The sequence below is a fragment of the Adelges cooleyi genome, unplaced genomic scaffold (assembly GCF_023614345.1).
Source record: "Adelges cooleyi isolate 19-005CV unplaced genomic scaffold, UGA_ACOO_1.1 ACOO_flye_CR_arks_rails_tigmint_CR_PRNA_248, whole genome shotgun sequence".
Lineage (NCBI taxonomy): Eukaryota > Metazoa > Arthropoda > Insecta > Hemiptera > Adelgidae > Adelges > Adelges cooleyi.
In genome coordinates this window covers 1,622,757-1,643,056 of record NW_026095913.1, presented here as the reverse complement: position 1 = coordinate 1,643,056, position 20,300 = coordinate 1,622,757, and the positions used below count along the sequence as shown (strand labels likewise).

The 20,300-nt window shown below is 29.7% G+C and overlaps 2 protein-coding genes across 6 annotated transcripts in view; both read left to right on the top strand.

Moving 5' to 3' along the window:
* The window catches only part of LOC126837372 (lachesin-like), a 102,398-nt gene extending 94,336 nt beyond the window's left edge, over window positions 1-8,062 (top strand). For all 5 annotated transcript variants that reach the window (XM_050571278.1, XM_050571275.1, XM_050571274.1 and 2 more), the window contains 3 exons: window positions 83-191; window positions 1,088-1,372; window positions 6,879-8,062. In XM_050571278.1, the coding sequence (XP_050427235.1) occupies window positions 83-191; window positions 1,088-1,372; window positions 6,879-6,997 (513 nt within the window). In that variant the 3' untranslated portion in view covers window positions 6,998-8,062. The remainder of the gene's footprint in view (window positions 1-82; window positions 192-1,087; window positions 1,373-6,878) is intronic.
* A 4,542-nt stretch (window positions 8,063-12,604) lies between these two features.
* Window positions 12,605-19,979, top strand: LOC126837386 (cytochrome P450 4C1-like). Its single transcript, XM_050571294.1, has 6 exons — window positions 12,605-12,783; window positions 17,274-17,395; window positions 17,789-17,959; window positions 19,191-19,285; window positions 19,374-19,563; window positions 19,651-19,979. The coding sequence occupies exons 1-6, from the start codon at window positions 12,605-12,607 to the stop codon at window positions 19,977-19,979; spliced, it is 1,086 nt and encodes a 361-aa protein (XP_050427251.1).
* Window positions 19,980-20,300: the final 321 nt, after the last annotated feature.

Here is a 20,300-nt window from a genome sequence, read left to right as displayed (position 1 = left end):
ATAGTGATAGTGTTACAATGTTGACGAAGCTTATGATTATCCAAATTACATAATTCTATATGAGCAAATTTTTTTCTTACAGACATGGAATTTGGAAATAACTCCAGTTGAAGAAACCGATGCTGGTTTATACGAATGTAGAATCGCTACACATCCAACAACCAGTATATTTGTTCATCTCAAAGTAACAGGTTTGTAAAATTATTATATCAATATGACATGTAGCTTACGAAAAACGTAGTTTTTATTTGATTACTCATAACAAAAAACAAATATATATATATATAACATATAGAAGAGTATCAACAGTTAGGTATTATGCATTATTGTTCGCTTTTGAGAACCCAGTAGAATGTCGAACGGAAATCAAAATATGATACTGCCTTTAAAGGCAATACCGACAAATTTGATAGTGCGTAGTATACCGGAATCAATAATTTGTGTTTGCTCTGATGTAGACAGTCTAAATATTTGCATACGAAACAAAATATTAAATCTGTTTTTTATTTAATTCGTTATTTATGGCCACAATCTACATAATCCACGCATAGCCATTCAATACCGTTGGAGCGACAACGTGTTTTGTATTGAACGTGTATGGATTTTTAATTGATAAAAAAATAAATAACGCGAAGAATTTGTTTCGTTGTCATTGGCGTAACTAGATGGGGGAGAGGTGGTGGCTAGGGAAGTTCAAATCCTTCTAAACATGTTCAGGCTTCAAGAATATGTCAGCAACCACGCAAGCACAGCCCCCGAGTAAGGTTTATATTTTTCACTGAAATCCTGAGGGAGCTTTCAGAGTTTTTAAAAGGTCTTAACTTGCCCTAGCCCCTCTCCAGTTGCGCGTCAATGGCCGTTGTCTTGAAAACGTGCATCTACAATACATTTATATTTGTTAAACCTAACGTTGTGACGACGGTGTTTTCTGTTTTGAACTTTGACAAAGTTCTCGTTGCGGCTCGTTCACAGGGTTTTAAATCATATCTGATCGTGTGCGGGTTGAGTGTGTAATATCATATTGTTGTTCATCGTCGTGGAAGTCACCTAAATAATTATCGGCCGTTTTGCTTTGTGTGTCTGACAGTGGCCAAGGCGGAAATTCTGGGCGCACCGGATCTGTACATAATGAGCGGCAGTAGTCTGAGGCTGGTGTGCCGTCTTCGGGGATCGACGCAAGCGCCGTTGTTCGTATTTTGGTACCATTCCGATCGGATGATCAATTTCGACACGGACCGAGGACTTATCGTGCACATCAACAGCACCGAGAGTGACCTGATAATGCCGTACACCAACACATCGGACAGCGGCAATTACACGTGTCAACCGCAAAATATTCCGCCGGCCACCATCAACGTGCACGTGCTCCAATGTGAGTATAATTTTTCCATGAGAAAATTATTTTTAATACAAAGTGTAGATGACCGGATCTTGCACCGGATCCTTCAGATATTGAGTTATAGAAATTGACACACAAACAATTGAATGCAAGGAACGATTCCAGATAATATGTTGCCTCGTCATTTGATTGAACCATGGTTATCGGTCACTTTTTGACATTTTCATGTCTTAGCTCTGGCACATAACCGAAAAAATCGTAACGAAAAAAGCGTTACCAAAAAAGAAATGGGGTGGAAGATGAGGTGGGTATGGGAAAGGGGTGGAATTAGCTATGGAAAATAACCGAAAAAAAGCGTAACGAAAAAGGCGTTACCAAAAGAGCGTTACCACACGGAGATGGGTTGGAGGTGGAAATAGGGGTAGGAGATAAGGGGTGGGGGTGGGATAGGGGTAGGGGATTTGGGGTTAGTGATTGGGGTAAGATATCGGAGCTAAGAGCTAGGTTGTACGTTCAACGTTCAAATTAGAACTAAATAATAAAATCAAAACAGTTTAAGGGCCCAATTTCTCTATGAATTGTTTTAAGCCAGATAATAAACATTACAATTTTAGCCAGAAACTTGCCGTTTTGATATACTAACTTGTTACCGCTTATTAATATACTATATCATTATCTATAATTCCACCACTACTCTAAATTTATTCGGTACTCAACGAGACATGAAAATGCTCGTTCGTGGTTGCAAACTCGGCTGAAAAACTTTTTTTTGTCATTTTGAACAGACATCAGAAAAGTCTACTGTATTAAATTGTAATAATCGACTCATTTGTTTATACATTTATATTATTAAGAAAATGAAACGATTTATAAATGTTTTAATCGTCTAAAATAAATAATATTTTTTTTTTGGACATAACAACGTGTGTTAACACAGATTAAATAAAACCAGATAGTGTACTTCAAATTAAAACAATAGGTTTTCAAATTTGTGTTTTTTGATTGGTTTAAACTTAATGCAAAAGGGCGAAATTATTATAGTGCCGAAAATATTGTACACACTATTTACAATAATAACGTAAAATAATAACAATTACTGATAACAAGTAATTGAATAACGAAGGTTGATGGTGATAACGTTACAGAGGCTTGATAAAATGTCTTTGACTTCACTGTATAACAGAAGGATTTTATTTTTTATTTTTTGGTCCATAATGAGTGTATTTGAATGGCTCGTGAAGTTTGAACTTCGGTCGTAGAGTTATTACAACCACAAACCGGTCATACAGCGCACTGGGACCGTTTTGTAAGATTATAAACACAATTCCTGGTCAGCTAATTTTGTTTTCGAGTAGGCAACTAAGACAAGTAATTTATTTTTCGCTAAAAGTAGCTAAGATATTTCGCAATACTAAGTCTTGTAAGGCCCGAGCAAATATATGGTAGGCTTACGGCCCTATTTTTAATGAAACAATTCATCACTTTATGTAATCTGCGACCGCATAAAAAAAGACAAATTAAACGCTTAAGTAGGGTCGTACTGTTTCCTTACGGACGTTGACTGATCGCAATCAATGAACGGATAAAATACAATTTTCAGTTCATTATACTTTTAAGTCATCTAACGATTAGAGGTATTATGCTCTCATAGGTTATTCCATTTAGTAAAAGTTCTGGTTTAGTGTTTGGCAAAAAAAAAGTAGACGATTGAGTGTTACATTAATACATTTATTTTTTGTTTGAACTCGCTGAACTCATTAATACTTCAGGAACAATTAATACATCCTATCAATTCTGATAGAATTACATTTTAATTATGAAGAATGCTGTTTAAAGTAAACCGATCATCATTGTGATTATTTTCATAAATACCATTTTTCTTTGCTAATAATATCAGTATAAATATTTAAAATTCTTAATCCTAAGGAATTAACAAATTCATCAAGTTTCATTATTCTTCAGACATTGTTTATAATACACTTTCAATATACTAATTCAAGATTTCAATTAATTATCAAGTTGTATTATATTATAATAATATATTTCTGGGCTTTGGCGTATTATCAAGATATCTGCTAGCAGTTTTCACATGCAATTTGTGACGTGGAAAATCTGACGATTCCCAGCTGAGTTCAATTTTCAGCTTGACCAAACTGCGTTAACTGACGACCACTTCTGCAGACCCTCAATTTGGTGCTTGTTATATCGTTACTCATCTTAGAATTATCATCTCTTATTACACACATTTTATGTTTCCAGTTATGTCCTTGTAATGGAATAACTGTGTTACACTCCACGCAAATATTCCAAAATAATAGCCAATTTGTCAGTTATAGTGTTCAATAGATGCGAAAATAAAACACAGAAAGCTTTTATTCAATAAGTTTTAACATTAATGTTAAAATACAATAAATTGTTTTACTTAGTTTAGCTTTTCAGAAAACCCATTAAAAGTCTAAGAATATAATACTACATTTACAGATCGAAAAAAATTCCATTAGGTCAAGAATTTATCATTTTAATGAATATCAAGAAAAACATGTACAGTTGAAATAAAATACACTGTCTTCTGTGTGTATTGAGTCCAATGGGTTAAGATAATAAATATATTTATTATTTTTGTACTTATAATACTGTCACAGATTTTTTCGCAAAGCGTCATCAAAAAATTCAATAATCATTTTTATTATATTAATTTACATAAATGTTAATGTTTTCTAAGCTAAGGTAAAGCATAATAATGTTTAGTCTAGAATTTAGATGTAAACGGGTTTTAACAGAGCTCCATAATTTTCATTAAAAAATGTTTGACTAAATATGAAAGAATTATCACAATATTGCTTCACCTCAGTTCTAAATAATATATTATTAGAATATATATTTTAGGTTTTTTTTTTTATAAAAAAAAGTATATCTCTAATGTTTTGACCATTGGGACTTATTTCAATTAATATGTTCCTAAAGTTAGTAATAATTGTAAAATTTATATTATAGAACTTCACACCATAAAACAAGCCTAAAGGGCATTTTGGTTAGAAAGTTCCTCGAATAACTCATCCGGTATACCCAGTTCGTTACTATAATTGGCTAAATGGTTTTTATTTTTGTCATTCAGTATAAAACATCATCCATATATTTTGCATCCTCTTACATTTTACTTGTGTTTTATGATTTCATAACATAATATCTAAACAGTTTTTTCAGCTATCATATCTTTAAGAACTTCATCTGGGTTCTCTCGTCAGTTTTTTTTTTATATTATTAATCCAACGTTCACAATTTATATTTTTATTCTGACATATTTTTACTTTTTCAAGTTCTTGCATTTTAGGTGAAATTCAAGTTTTCTAAAAAAACTGACAAGAAAACCTAGTCAAAGTTCTTCTCCTTTTAGCGGAATAAACATTTGTTTTTTATGACCATTTCGCCTTGACCTACACACTTTTCCCTAAACACGTTTAAGCCATTATTTTCAAAGGGTATGACGCCCTTCTAATACATAATCCGAACAAAAACAAAATAACCTAATTTACGTTAAATTTGTGTAATATTTTAATAAATTCTAAAGGATATCGTGCAATGCCAAACCAAACAATGTGAGCGAATAGTCGGATGGTTCCCTCTAAAAAAAAACCCCCCTTTGTTCTTTTCTTATTTACTGTAAGTTTTTGTAGTTATGAGGACAAAATATATGACTGCTGTACATTGTGACCGTTGCCACTAAGTTCTCGTGCAATGAAACGGTTCACAAAACACTGAGAATTTATGTAAATGTTTCTATCGAAACTATAAGTTTCTCATGGGCACGTGTGTAAAATAATACATGCTGTACAACCGGCATGTATGAATATCATTGATATGCAAAACTCGTTTTGAACTCTATTTTCTAGTTGCTGTTATTGAGAATTGTATTACATTCTTCTTTAAGTTTTAGAGGTTTGCTTTTATCGACTCGACGATGAGGAGCTACATTTATAATGAGCTCAGTAGATAGTTTCACACAATATTTGTGTTTCGTTGCAATGAATGATAAAATATAATAATGAATTTTTTGAGCTAAAATTTGTATTTTGTTTTTAGCAGATTTTTTCGCGGCCGTTGTTAGTAATAATAATATTATAGTGACATGTAATTATGCAAACGTTTTCACACGATGAAGAAACATGCAATGCGGCAAAGGTTCAACTTAATAAATACTAAAAGAAAATATTAAACACAATGACATCGCAATAAACATACCTTAGAATGTTTAGTTTATAAAAATGCACACTGAGAAAATGGATCTGTGAAATATATGCCGGGTTGGCATGGGACAAATATCCTCAAATGAGCACAAATTAATCTAAATTCCTACAATTTTGGAAAAAGCCTCGAATGATACTCATTAATTAAAGATAACGACTTTCCTTGAACGAACAAATTTATTTTATTTAATTGTGATACTTATTTTATTTTTCAAACCCTTTTTTCCTCGTTTGAATTGTAGTTTTTTTTAGTTTGTACCTATGTTACTGCTACTATTTTTTAAATCGTTTGATTTTGAAATATTTTAATTCATTTATTAAATTTATAATATTTGGAGTCATAAATTATAAGGTAATATCAAATAAATGCAGGAGTGGTGTTTTTAAGAAATTGGGAAAGGCGATTTTCATAAAGTTTGCAAACGATTTTGCCGGTAAAACTAGAGTACTAATAGAATACTAACCACAGTCTAAACCAGCACTGTAACCTACACCTAACCTAACTGGCATTTAGAGTTTTTGTTTTACAAATAAGATACACCCAAAGTTGACTTAAAAAATAAAAACACCTAAACACTAATAACTTCTCGGCGGAACTCTGGATTTTGGTGTTAATAAACCTAATAAATGTTCAAAAATTACTATAATATCATTCTAAATAATCGTCCGAAAAAATATTGATATGATCTAATAAATTTTCGCAAAGTTATAGCGTGTTTATGCTAAGATTTACTAAATCTGCAAATAATACTGTTTTTTTGACAGTTAAAAAACAACAATTAGACACAGTTGTTTAAATTAAAAATTGAAGCTTATACTAATCAACGGGTAAATCAATTGACGTGGTCGAAATTTATTTAAACCTCCTTTTTCTTAAATACTGCCTGTACAAATCTCCTTAATAAAAATAATAATTAGATAACAGCTATTTGATAACAATTTGAAAGTGACCATACACGGTACATGTATAGTGGATCTAAGAAATTAAACTGCTATAATTTAATGTATAATAATAATATATTATGTATAATGAACAGTATTGGGCGTATTAAATATTTTTATGCGTTTCGTGTAAATAAAGCGATTAACCGGGGCACCGTATCGCATGCCCGATGAAAGTTATGAACGAATTAAAAGGTGTCGATAAAGGCCGTATAAAGTGGCCATAAATATTAATACCTTTACCCGCAATAACGTTAATAACAATAATTACAATAATATGTACGTACAATGATTTTCATGCATAATATAATATCGTTTAATTATTATTTTTTTTATTGTTTTTTTTTTTTTAGCCGAAGTACCTGCGGCCATGCAACACGGCGTTCGAAGTACGACGTCGGGGTCGTTTGCCGTATCCAATTGCGCCATCATAACCATAATCTACATGGCACTGCAAAATGTGTTGAGCTAAAAGACGGGCTGAACGATTTGTATAATATTATTATAAGGTTTAGTGTTAATTCGGGTCATCATCAGAGCGCCGAGGTAAACGGCGGTATATATTGCGATTTCCTATTAATAATATTATCGCATACTCGTAACGTCATAGCTGTTGGACCCTTGAGTGATTCCGTACATGCTAAGTTGCAATTTACACTTGTCACTTACCAGTTACCGTATAAAGCTTATATATATTTCGGGTGACGTTATGGAAATTACACTACAAGAACGGATAAACAATTTTTGAAAACCTATTACCAACATTAGTAATATAGCATACAACGCCGTTAAGTTAGGTAACTCGTCAAATCAGCGCAGATTTAACACTTGTACTTGTTCGACAATTTTGTTATTTACCGTGAAAATAATCGATTTTGCGTTTCAAATTTCTCAGTTTTCCGCGTGGACACTGAAAATAAATACCGTTTATGAAAGGGTGTTGTAAGGGATCGAAAGTTAAAATCGTTTAACCTCAGTACTGCTATAAATATTCCAACCGTTCGGGCAAAGAAAGCTAAATCGAGTGTCGCTGCCCCAAAAAGGTATGATTTATTCAAATTTTGGGACGACAGGTACCCATTTGCATAAAATTATTTGTAAAACGGCGACAGTGCTATATTTTTTTAATATCTAATATCGCTTTCCAGTAACCTTGGCTGACCCACTTATCTTGGTATAGTATACTGCGTAGGACGGACAAACTTCTTTTAGCAAGTCCTCCAATCATTGTTATCTAGCTATCATTGGACGCTGTTATAATATAGTACGTTTTGCAGTAAGTCCGTTTAATATTGTAATAACAGCACACGATTTTTTTGCCGGTATACTAAAAACCATCGTTTAGGCGTTTTATTTTAACCGATTGCTTGTGTCTTCGTTGTAAATATTATGTAAAAATTGTTATATTAAATATAATTATATATTGATAAATGTACTACGATCAAAGACTGGGTTTATATTACTAAAAATTATATAATTAATTGTTATAATATAAAAATATTGATACTATAGCTGTACAATTGATTATTTTCGAAAGTATAACTGACATTTAGATACATACAATTATACATATATACATTAAAATAAACCATATTATTAATCGTACTTAACGAACAATTAGAATGATTATAATCATAGTCTGGTGTTATTTTGTTTGTATGACATTTTTAGAGAATAGTAATTGGTTATTCATTAATATCTGAAACCTTACTAGTCCTAGTTAAGTATGTATTATACAATATATATTCGATCATGTATGTTTTTACACAAATAACCAAAATATATTATACTTAACGTTTTAACAATTTATTAAATAATAATATTTAGTGTGGAAAAAATATGCATGAGGTTACCAAATTGCTAATTGGTATTCAATGATAATAACTAAGAACGCTTGGTATCTAACGTCACCTTATATAATATTATGTACTTAATATGTTTAATCGTGTTATGTAAAACTTGTAAATATATATATTAATAAAAAAATACTTCGAAACAGCAATGTCTAGTTTATAATTATTGTATTTGATACCTAATTGTCTTACTTGTATTGAAATTATCTTATCCCGATTGTCATCCTTCTTAACCATCAAATCACTTCTCATCATTCAATTGAATAAGAATTTGATTTGCAGCTTATTTAGCTAAGTTCTTTGGTGAAAAGAGTTAGTGTAAGCCGTGCAGAAGAGGTAAGGACCGAAACGAACATACCCTTGTTGGACAACGAAATAAAAGTATCAATTAAACGATTTGCTTCTATTATTTTATTATTAAAAACTTTTGCATTAACAATAATATCGTGTTCTCCACAGATCCAAATTATTATTGGGGAGAAGGGTTTATTTTTGAACATGATCTAACAAATGTAACGTTTAAGTTGTGTACAAATGATTATCGTTTAAAATGCATTAGCAACACTGCTAATTCAGCAATTAATTTGAAATTAATTTTACTTGTATAATATTTTGTATATAATTTCTCAATATAAATTTACATTTTTAAATATTTAATCAATTATAAAATTCCACATTAAATTTGTATTTTTTTTCCATATATCTTGTTTTTTAAAAGCTAAAAAGGATGGTCCTTTTCAACATCGCCAAAAGTGTTAAGATGCGACAAATCAACTAGATACATATAATTTCAATAGTATATGCCAACTGATTGTAGTGTCTAATATTTAGGACGACATAATATTATGTTCTTTATACGCCTGTGCAAAACGATAAGGTAAATAACATTTGTTTATGATTGATAACACTAAGAAAATATGAAGAAATAATATGCTATTAGTTTGGTAAATAAGCAAACCAATACAATAATCGAATAGATCGAAGCTATTCTTTAGATTAAATTAAAAAAAAAACTATTTTTATGGTTAATTTAATATTTGATAACAAAAAAAAATAGACACATACCTAAGATAATGTATTTGAATAAATTACAATTATAACACCGCTATTTATGGGTTGACTGCTCTTGAATTTTCGGTCTGTTGTGTCTGTTAATTTGTTTTATTCTTTTCACGAGTATCAGGTTTAGTGGACACTGAATTTTAATTTTTGTATTGAAAATCGCGAATCTTTAAACGGTACAAATACTAAGTATAGGTAAAATAAAATATTACAAAGGCGCAACTTGTGCTTTCATCAGAAGTCTAAAGGTTATTAGGACAATTTATATTATTAGATAAATGTAGTTATTTTTACTATTTTTCGGAATTCAGTTACAATTAGCAAGTCTATATGCATGTATCTAAGACAAAGGTAGGTAAAATAAAAATAAAATAATGAACAATAGAAAACTTGACAAAAACGCAATACATTTTTTAACTATGAACAATATTTTTTGTAACCTTATACAAAAAGATTATCAGTTGAATGCATAAATTCGAGTATTTATGACATTATTCATCATTTATTATCGACCACATTTTTTATTTATAATTACGAACATATTTGTCATTTTTTATTTTATTTATTGTACGTTCATTATATGTTATAAAATAATATTGTATAATTTTTTATCAATAATAATGAATTATTTTTGATAATTTCAAATTTATTTTTAAACAAAATGTATGAAAAAAAAATTAATAATTTTGTATCATTTAAAAATAAAAACAACATTTTTTTTATCTTTCTTATAATTTTTTTTAAGCAGGTAATTTAAATATAATTTTTGGGAATGTCCGTACAATAAGTAAAATATAAAAAATGGCAAAACTGTTCGTAGGTAATTTATAAATGCATTTTGCTATCGAAAAATAATAATTAATACAACTCGAACGAGAAAGTAATAAATAAAATATAATTTATTATAGTGTGGTCTAGTTGAAAACATAGAATAATGCCGAAAAAAACTTTAACTCTAACCATTATAAGAATAATAACGTAATAGAGCTCCACATCAAAGTAAAAAAAATATATAAATAAAATAATTAAAACTATAACGTTTACTAAAGCCGGATATAGCGTTGACGATAGAATACAAGATACACAAAGTGAATTTGCTATTTTTTGCAACTAAAAGAATACTATGTGATGCCATTGGTGGTAGCCACTCCGGGTAAATAAAAGTAATTCGGTGCTCGAGATCACACAAGTATGTTATTATTGCAGAAATCAACAAACCGAATGTTCTATACGTCTCTGGAAATTTAACAGACAGTAAAACTGTATAACGAAATACCCGAAATACTAATATTGTTTAAATAAGAACGTTTGCTAAGTCGGGATCGACATGTAGTTTCTTTGTTTTTGAATTTATTCAAAAACAAAAATTAAATAATTAATTAAAACATTTTTAAATTCATATTTTGTTAGGTTCACAAGCTCTTTCTAATGAGCTCGCTTTTAATAGAATTAACTTTCATCTCCTATAGTTTAAAAGAAAACACACACACTATTAGACAAAGGGTACTATGAAGTGGCAGTTACAAAGTAGTCACAGAAGTTGACAAGCGTTAAAGTCTCCAGAAATATCGTTTAAATGTTGTTGAATATTATTAAATTTTGTTCAAGTTAGTAATGAGGGAAAGCAGGTAGTCACTTATAACAATACATTTGAGTTCCAGCTACGTCATTCTTTTTTTATATCTTCTCATCGTTAAAAAAGGGTACTGTTAAGTATATATACTATATATATCCAGATGGTTACATCTGGATATATATATTTTATTTTGTTTTTAGTTTTTTATCGTTTTCGTGTGAGTTAGGATTAGTCTGACGTTTTACTTACTGAAAATGATGTATGTAAATCATTATTAAATTATTGCAATATAGATTTTGCGATTTTGTCTTAGTGCCATACCAAGAATCAAAGGTCCAATTCCACTAATGTTCTATTAGAATCTCCTATAATATTTTCATAATTCAAATGTTGACCGTTATTTGTTTTTCTTCCATGCTGATAGTACTCTATTTTATCAACAAAGTCAGCATTGGCCGCGTATCATGTCAAATCGTGACATGAATCATGATAACGGTGAACGGGCGGAACGTCATCATACCATTAATTTTTGTAGTTTGTTATTACTTATTGAATGGAAATTATATGATTAGTTTTGTTGTTCACTATTCTCAGTAATAAGTATTTTAAGTATTTTAAATTAAAAATTATGATATCACTCGATGATATTGATTCTCTGTATAATACAGGATGGTCCACTTATCGTGAACCACTCAATATCTCATAGGGTTTAATAAGAAATTAAAATTTTTTTTTCATAGTTTTTTTATACATTTTTTTTGGTTTTTACCGCCCTCCCAACTTAGTTTTTTTGATAACATCTTTTGAAACTTAAATGGTAACGTATATATTTTATTAACTTTTTAAATTACGAGTAATGTATTAAAAATGTTGACTGGTCGATAACCAGTTTCGGATATTTATTTTTAAAGTTGTTGAAGTTTCAAGTTTAGGGCAGAAGAAAAGGTGGATTGTAGTATTATTTTTATCTGCGTGCATTCCCCCCCCCCATCCTATTTTTAAAACTCTTATTACTTTAAAAATAGTTATCCGAAACTGGTTATCGATCAATCAACATTTTCAGTACATTATTCTCAACTTAAAAGTTTATAAAATATGTAGGTACGTTACCATTTAAATTTCAAAAGTTGCTATTAAAAAAACTAAGTTGGGAGGGGGATAAAAACAAAAATTTTTTTGAAAAATTGGGATTACATTGTATAAAAACATAACGAAAAAAAAATGTTTAATTCCTTATTAGACCCTATGTGATATTGAGTGGTTCACGATAAAATAATCACCCTGTATAAATATAATATCGCATATAATACAAATATAAATCAAGAAAAAATGATACACACAAAAATGTATTACATAGAGATATAAATTATAAACATTGCAAAAATGATACACAACAAATAATCACATATAAATATAAATCAAGAAAAAAATATACACACAAAAAATAAAAGCACTGACTGAAAATAGACGCAATAAATGGCATGAAACCACTTCCAACCTAAACTTTACCAATTCCAGCCAACAAGAAGTCTGGGACTAGGTTCGGAATTACCTAAGCCTGCCCAATATAGTACCATAAACACTAACAATGTGGCAGCCTGACTTATGGAAGTTGCCAAGGCGAAAATGGAATAAAATACACAAGAAGACTGTGGAACAAAATTACCAAATGAGAAAGAAAGAACCAGCTCCACACCCTGACTATAATGCAGCTTTTTCAGTAAATGAAATCAAGGTGGCACTTGGCAACATTAAATCGGTAAGGCAGCAGGCTTTGATTACGCGGAATTTTGTAAACACAGCGCAGCGGTCCAAAAACTCAACTCATTAAACTGTTAAACTATTGGCCAGTAACCATGTTAATTGTTAATATGTACGTACATATTATCGAAATAATACAGTACTTGAATAACTGAAACATAAATATATCAAAATTTATTTAGTTTTTGGTTTTCATGGTTTTACCATGGCTTAACATTTAGCTTCAATGTGAAATTTTGATGACAGATTGCCTATACAATGCGCCTTAATAACTGCTAGCGTAAAGGCCCCTTGAAGGGCATTGAAAGCGGTCGGTTTTATGGACAAAAATTATGTCTACTTAGAATGGTTCTATTTCAGTTTTGTACAAATTATGAGGTTATCGGTCTTTTTCCTAGGTAATTTTGGAAATCGGTATTTGATATTTCAATTAAAATTGTGTTTAAATCCTATTTGAATTTCTCAGATTTTCAGTGTTCTCATTATTGTTTTTTTTTTTTTTTTAATAAACGAAACAGTTATTCAAAAATCGACTTCCACAATAACCTGAGATAAAAGTCAATGAACTTAAATATTTACAGAACTAAAATACGATAATTCTTAGTAGGCGTAATTTTGTCAGGCTTTTAGGTCTAAAATTAGGTAATTATAAAATATTATAATTGATAACTGTGTTATATATAATTGGGAAATATTGATTTACTAAAAAAATAAAAACCAAAATTACCGAGTCCAGATAATATGACACTAACGACATTTAAATATGCTACACAAATTGCAGTACAGTATTTGGTGCACCGGATTGTATTATATTTCAGAAAAAAAATTATTCCTTTGAAATTAGACTAAAAAAAAAAGTCTTAAGATAAGGAAATCACATAGCTAAATGTCATGCTTCGCTGAAAAAAAAATACTTATTATGTTTACTTTAAACTCAAATGCATTGAGAAATATCAAGTATCAATACACACAGCGGATATTTTGACATTATTGTGTCGCTGCTGTACCGATAGGTACCTATGTTGTAATTTGCTGGTGACTATATATACAAGTGACCATAATAGCTGAGTTTTTTTAAACTATACAATATTTTATTGTAAATCCTGGCATACAAATTCGATCAAATACATCAAAATGAACCAAAAACGTAGAAAACATTATACTGTGGATATATTTGATTAGGACGTTCATTTAAAACAACCTCCGAAAAGTCATATTAATCCTTTTTCCGGAGAGCGCCTTAAATATTCTTATTATTACCTACTATTCGAATAACAATTAAATTCACAAATTGAAATAAAAAACGACTGGGAACTTAAATTACCAGTATTGTGTGACTTTCCAATTAGTTTGGCTAATTGTTTAAATTTTATAACTAAAGCTAACATGACTATAATTAGTGTATAGTAATGGATTAGAACAGGAAATATGAAACTAATTACAATATTATTCTAACAAAAAAAAAAGATATTCATATTTATAACAATTAGCATTATTCTTAAAATCATTAATTATGTATTAAGGCATTATATAAGACATTCAAAAAAAATATATATATGAATTATGTAACTAACAGTTAATTAACATTCTATTTAGCATAATATAATAAAAAAAACATATTAAATAAGTACCCTAATAATCCGAAATTTACTATTTTTATTGTAAACTCACATCAGCGCACACCATAATATTATTATCACAGGCCAGCAACCGAAAAGATGATTTCTATTCTTCAAAAAGTAAGTTTTACTACATAGATACTAATCAAATAGAATTTTTTAAGTTGACACTTAAACTCGTCAGGTAAAATAAATATAACTTTTTTTTTTACAGCCCCGTATTATGATTCAAATATTATATTTTAAACAACTTTCTCGCAGTTAATTCGCTACTACTTAATTATCTTAATATATTAGTTAAGATAAATAATTAAATATTAAATTTTACTATATAGAATAAATATATCTCCAATTTATATTATTGAAATAGCTACAATTAAATATTGACTAAAGGAGCAATTAAAATCGTCAGTTAACTTTAAATTTTTTTTTTTTTTTCACTATCAAAGGAAGGAATGACAATAACATTATGTTTAAGATTCTTTAACAGCTGTTGACTCGGTATAAAGCACAGACCCAGCTTGGCCCTGTTGTATTATATAATTCAATTGACAATATGAAGTATAATTTTTGTAGAAGGATTATTTATACCAAGTCCAACCGGATTAAATAGCTAACCAAAAAAAAAAAAATTGTTATAACCGTTAGCTTAGGGTCTATAAAAATAATACAAACTCTTTAACGTGCAGGTGGGCTATAATTTTGTACCCCTAAAAACAAGACCAGTACCGTAAGGTTTCCGGTCCAATATTTAAGATTCGCCTATTTGAAATACACGCACACATATATCTATGATTCTATTATATCACAATATCATAAAATATATATATAATTGCTAGTATAAACTGGGTAGGGCAGTGAAAAGGCCGATTTTCTTATTTAAATACATGGGAAAATCGCCCGTTTCACTGATCCACTCTGTATAACATTTTGTATTTTTTATATTTATAATTTCTATAATCTGTATTATGTACGTTTATATTAATAACTTGTGTCGTCATACGAATAAAATATACATATCCTAAGCTTTACACCTTGACTCTTGAATACAGTCTATTAAAATATCCGATTTTTTATTATATAATTACTTATTTAACTAATTTTTTTAATTAATTCGCAGCTACAAAGTATCAGTTATATTCACCCCTTAATACTGTCATTTGTATTAATATCATCAATAATAATATTTAAAAGGATAAAAAACCGAAGACAAATTCATTTGGCTGCTCTGATACCAGGTCTGAATGGAAATTTTTTTATTGGGTCTACACGGATTTTTACTCAAGGAAATGACAAATTTTTAGACAATTTTTTACTATTGTGTAATAAGTAAGTAAAGTTTGCGGTTAAATGAGGTCCAGTAACCAAAAAAATATTTTAAGTTAATACAAAATTCAAGCGAGTGTGTTTACTATTTAAAACATGGTATGAGAAAGAACAGTTAAAGCACAATTAAGGAATCCCATTTGATAATAACTTTGCGGACAGTAATAGTATCTTATACTTTGACGCATTCGGACCTGTTCCAAAATATTTATCGATGCATTGGCAGTTATTAAATTAGCTATATTATTTTAAATTACTTAAGGAACAAATGCATTCTCCGGACCGTTGAGAAAAAAAAAGGTCAAATATAATCGAACGCAGGACATTTAGACTATAAAGAATTTTAATTATTTAGATACGTAATTTTAATAAATATAAATATGTGATGTAAATTAAGCTTTTAATGTTTAAGATACGACAATTCAATATTTAAATTTTGGATTTTTCACAATTTTTGTGTTTGCATATCAAAAGCCGAAGATATAGAAGAAGTAATGACGAATTCAAATTGTTTTAAAAAAGCACCAGTTTACTCTGTAATTAGAGATACATTTTCAATGCATGGGCTAGTTACAACCAACAATATACATGAATATAAAAAAGACAGGTAAAACATGATCTGTTATAAATTTTGCTATACTACATTGTTACTTGGTTACACTCTATCTACAGACGTTTGTCCTTGGATATTTTTTTCTGGACGCCACTTGTATAATATATAGAACGTATACTACTAATTAATTTATCATTTCCTAAAAAAACCACGACTATAATGATTTTTAACATTGAATCGGAACGGATAAGCTATTTTATAATGATATTTTTTATGTGAAACTCTTTTGGCTGATATATATTTTTAGAATAAAATTTCCAAATATTTTTTTATACTATAGAAAAAAAAATCCAGTACACTCACACATAGCAACCTAGAAACTGACTACGGCCAAAGTGTAAATTTACTCTATTTTTGGTGTTTTTTCTTAATAAAAAAAATTTGACTATAGATTATTGAGAAAATTGTATGTGTTATGGTTCCATTTTCTACATTCGGTCTAATTTTTAGATCTAAATCTTTTAAACTTTACTTGAAAAAGTTAAATAAAGAAAAAAATTCTATCCCTTCTAGGGGAAAGGGTTTATGATATTTTTTTGGTTTGTTAATGTTTATCGATAGTACTATGTTTGAAAAATAATTCATATAAATTTGGAACTTTTTCGACCAATTTAAAAAAAGTTATAGAGCGTCGTAAATTTAAGTTGAACAATTTGTAAATTTTCTGTGCGTTTTTCTCAAATTTGATGAGGAAGAAGTGACTTTTTTAAATTTTTGGCCTTTTAAAGTATACCTTCCCGGTATGATTTCTGATCTATTGAGTTGCTACACGAAGAAATCGGTTCAGCCGTTTATGAAATATCGTGGGCCCAGATACAAAAATAAAAAAGCATCATTGTAAAAACAATACCTTCTCAGCTCCGCATCGAAGCTAAAAAACTGTGGTTAATAGAACGAAATTGTTGATACCCGAGTGTTAATAAAATGTACTGTTTTAGGAGAATTATATCAAAATGGCTAAAGTATTCAACCTTGAAATCATTAATAACTACTTTTTACGAGGAAACTAAAGTTCTAGAACAGATGTTGTCTGAAAAACGCGAAAGCAAATCTTACGGCTGTGACATTAGCCGAGCTTTCGAACTAGCATCGATGGACACAATTGGAAGAACAGCGTTTGGAGAAAAATTTGATTCACAAACAATAAAAAATCATGTATTCCGGCATAACTATGAACGTCTATCAGAAGTAAAAAATGTTTATTTTAAATTAAAATTTTTTTAATGACCAAATAAGACCACTCGAAAATTAGAAGACATTTTTAGGGGTCTAAAAATAATTTCATTTTAACTTTACTATGGTTAGTTTGCTTATTGTTGTTTTTAATTTCAGATCTTTCAATATAGATTCGAGCGACCGTGGTTTTTTTTTGCAAGGATATTTTCACTATCATCGAGAAAACATGAACAAACAGTGAGTCAACATTTAATACATGCATTTTTAAATGATTTAGTTCAGAAAAAACGAGTCGAAGTTAATGAAAAAGCAAAGACGGCGATAAACGGGAACGATGACGTAGATAATATTTGTCGAAAACCAAAAACTCTAATCGAAATTCTACTAGAAAATGAAGATCAAATGTCAAAGAAAACATTAAGGCACCATTTAATTACAATGGCAAATGGTTAGTCAAGTGTTTGTATATCGATTTGGAGCTAAGTAAGGTATAACAATGAAGTATTTAAGCTTTGATGCGGTTCTGAACAATTATTAGACTTACAATGATATTTTTTTTTATTTTTTATTTATGGATTCACGAAATCACTTAAATATTTAGACATATTATCATGTAGTAAGTCATTAGATAATACATTTAGCCCGAATATACTTGATGTGGAAAAGTAGGAACAATTATTTCGTCCCCTTCCTATCTCTCCTCTAGCTTTTCAGAGGTTATTGAGGCTACAAAATAAACCAACCTCCAATTATCTCTACCCTATGCTATTTCACTGATGTTTTATTTCTAAATGCTTAGTTATTTTTGCTTTTATCTTCTATTTAAATTTTTATTTTATACCTATATACTTAAGTCAACTGCTGATCTCTCCCATCTGGTGTCTAGTTCAGAACATGCAACTTTCTCTACTGTTTTCCTTTTAGAGTTCTCACATTAAAACCTATTAGGGGTAGATAGTTTTTATATTTTTTTTAACTAGTAAAAATCCAACACGACACTTTTAAGACGCAATTCTTTATACTCCCAAGGCTAGTTAATAAGTTAAAGATTTAAAAACGGTTATGTTTAGTGTTATTGTTATGCAAACGCCCTCCAGGTGCACGCTTTGGCAGGATGTAGTAGTTGTCGATTTGCATTTTATTTCGTAGCCAAGTAAACCAAAGTATTTTGTCAGGTTTCTACTAATAAATTTGGTTTTCCGAAAAGTTTCTGTACTATTTTGTTTGATCTAATCTAATATGTTTATGTCACATCTCTGTTAGGCTCTAAACCATCCTCAGGAATTTTCTCTTGTGGACAGATAGGTTTTTCTCATACTCCTAAGTTGTAGGCCACGTCTTGCATGCGTACATTAGGCTTGGCCTTGCTCACTTGGCCCGCTGTATATACGTTATTTTGATTCCTGGTGTAGTAATTTTAACCCAATTAATTTAGCGAGAGCATAATAGCATCAGCTTCCAGATATATTGTGTTTATAATTTTGGAAATAGGTTAGAAGAAGAAAAAAAATGTATACCTGTAACAAAAATATATATAAGTTATCATGATATGTTAATGCCAGCCAAATAATTAACTAGATAATGTTTGCAATTTTTTGAGAGTCGCGGTATTTGCCATTTTTAACTTTAAACCTCTTATTTTTTTTTATCAAGTGTTTTTCAATTTTATTAATAATAAGTTAATATTATGACTTTAGCCGGACATGACACGACCGCAATAACAAATACAATCGTCATATTCATGCTGGCTCATCATCAAGATGTTCAAAACAATGTAATGAGGAGTAAAATACATTTCAATTACATATTTACTAAAGATTGAATCTTTTTGACTATTTTAATCGTTTTGTTTTTGCAACTAGGTTTTACAAGAAATAAATTCAATATTTTCGGCTGGTGATCCCAACCGACCGCCTACGTACGAGGATTTACAAAAAATGGAATACTTAGAACGCGTGATCAAGGAAACTATGCGGTTGTATCCAGCTGCACCTATATTGGCCAGAAAAATAAAAAACGAAATGATGATCGGAAAATACTTAATCCCTGCAGGTAGAACTTAATAAAAGAAAATAAATATTTAATTTCATTGATTGTTGGTACTTAACTAATAGTTAACGAATAAATAATATGTTATAGACACGAATATTTTGATTCCTATTAATAGTTTGCATTTAAACCCGCATTACTATAAGGAACCAGAGTTATTCAATCCAGACAACTTCTTGCCTGAAGTGTGTCGCAGTCGTCATCCTTATGCGTACCTTCCATTTAGTGCAGGCTCCAGAAGCTGTGTTGGAATGAAATACGCAATGTTTCAAATGAAAACTGCGATATCTACGCTTGTTCGGTCCTTTCGCTTTTCTCCATCAGAAAAATGTCCTTTGCAGAGGGATCTCAGAATTACTTATGCCGTAGTGCTGAAATTTGTCGACGGATGTTACGTTAATATAGAATCGAGAACATAATCTGTTATCTTTTAATATTAAAAACTTTTTAATTTAAAAAAAAAATTACTGAAATTCATTACTGTGGGAAGGTCAATTTTAAAATGAAAATTAAGTTAGATGGTAGGTGAAGTATAGTAAAGGAATAGTACGTAGCACTAAGCATTTAATTGGTGGTATTTTTTATTGTTATCAGATAACTAAACTTCAATCCAACTGTTTTAAAAAAAAAAATATTAAACAATTTTATTAGAAACCCGATTACGTTATTTATCATGATTTTTTTTTAACCACATATCACATGTACATTTTATAGTATATAAAGTTAATAAAGTGGTTATA

Bases quoted from the DNA above. Each gene is read 5' to 3' on its own strand.
- LOC126837386 (XM_050571294.1), top strand. From the start codon at position 12,605: ATGTGGCAGCCTGACTTATGGAAGTTGCCAAGGCGAAAATGGAATAAA. The intron at 17,396-17,788 runs GTGACATTAGCC...TAAATGATTTAG, and splicing joins CGAAAGCAAATCTTACGGCT to TTCAGAAAAAACGAGTCGAA. The intron at 19,564-19,650 runs GTAGAACTTAAT...AATATGTTATAG, and splicing joins AAAATACTTAATCCCTGCAG to ACACGAATATTTTGATTCCT.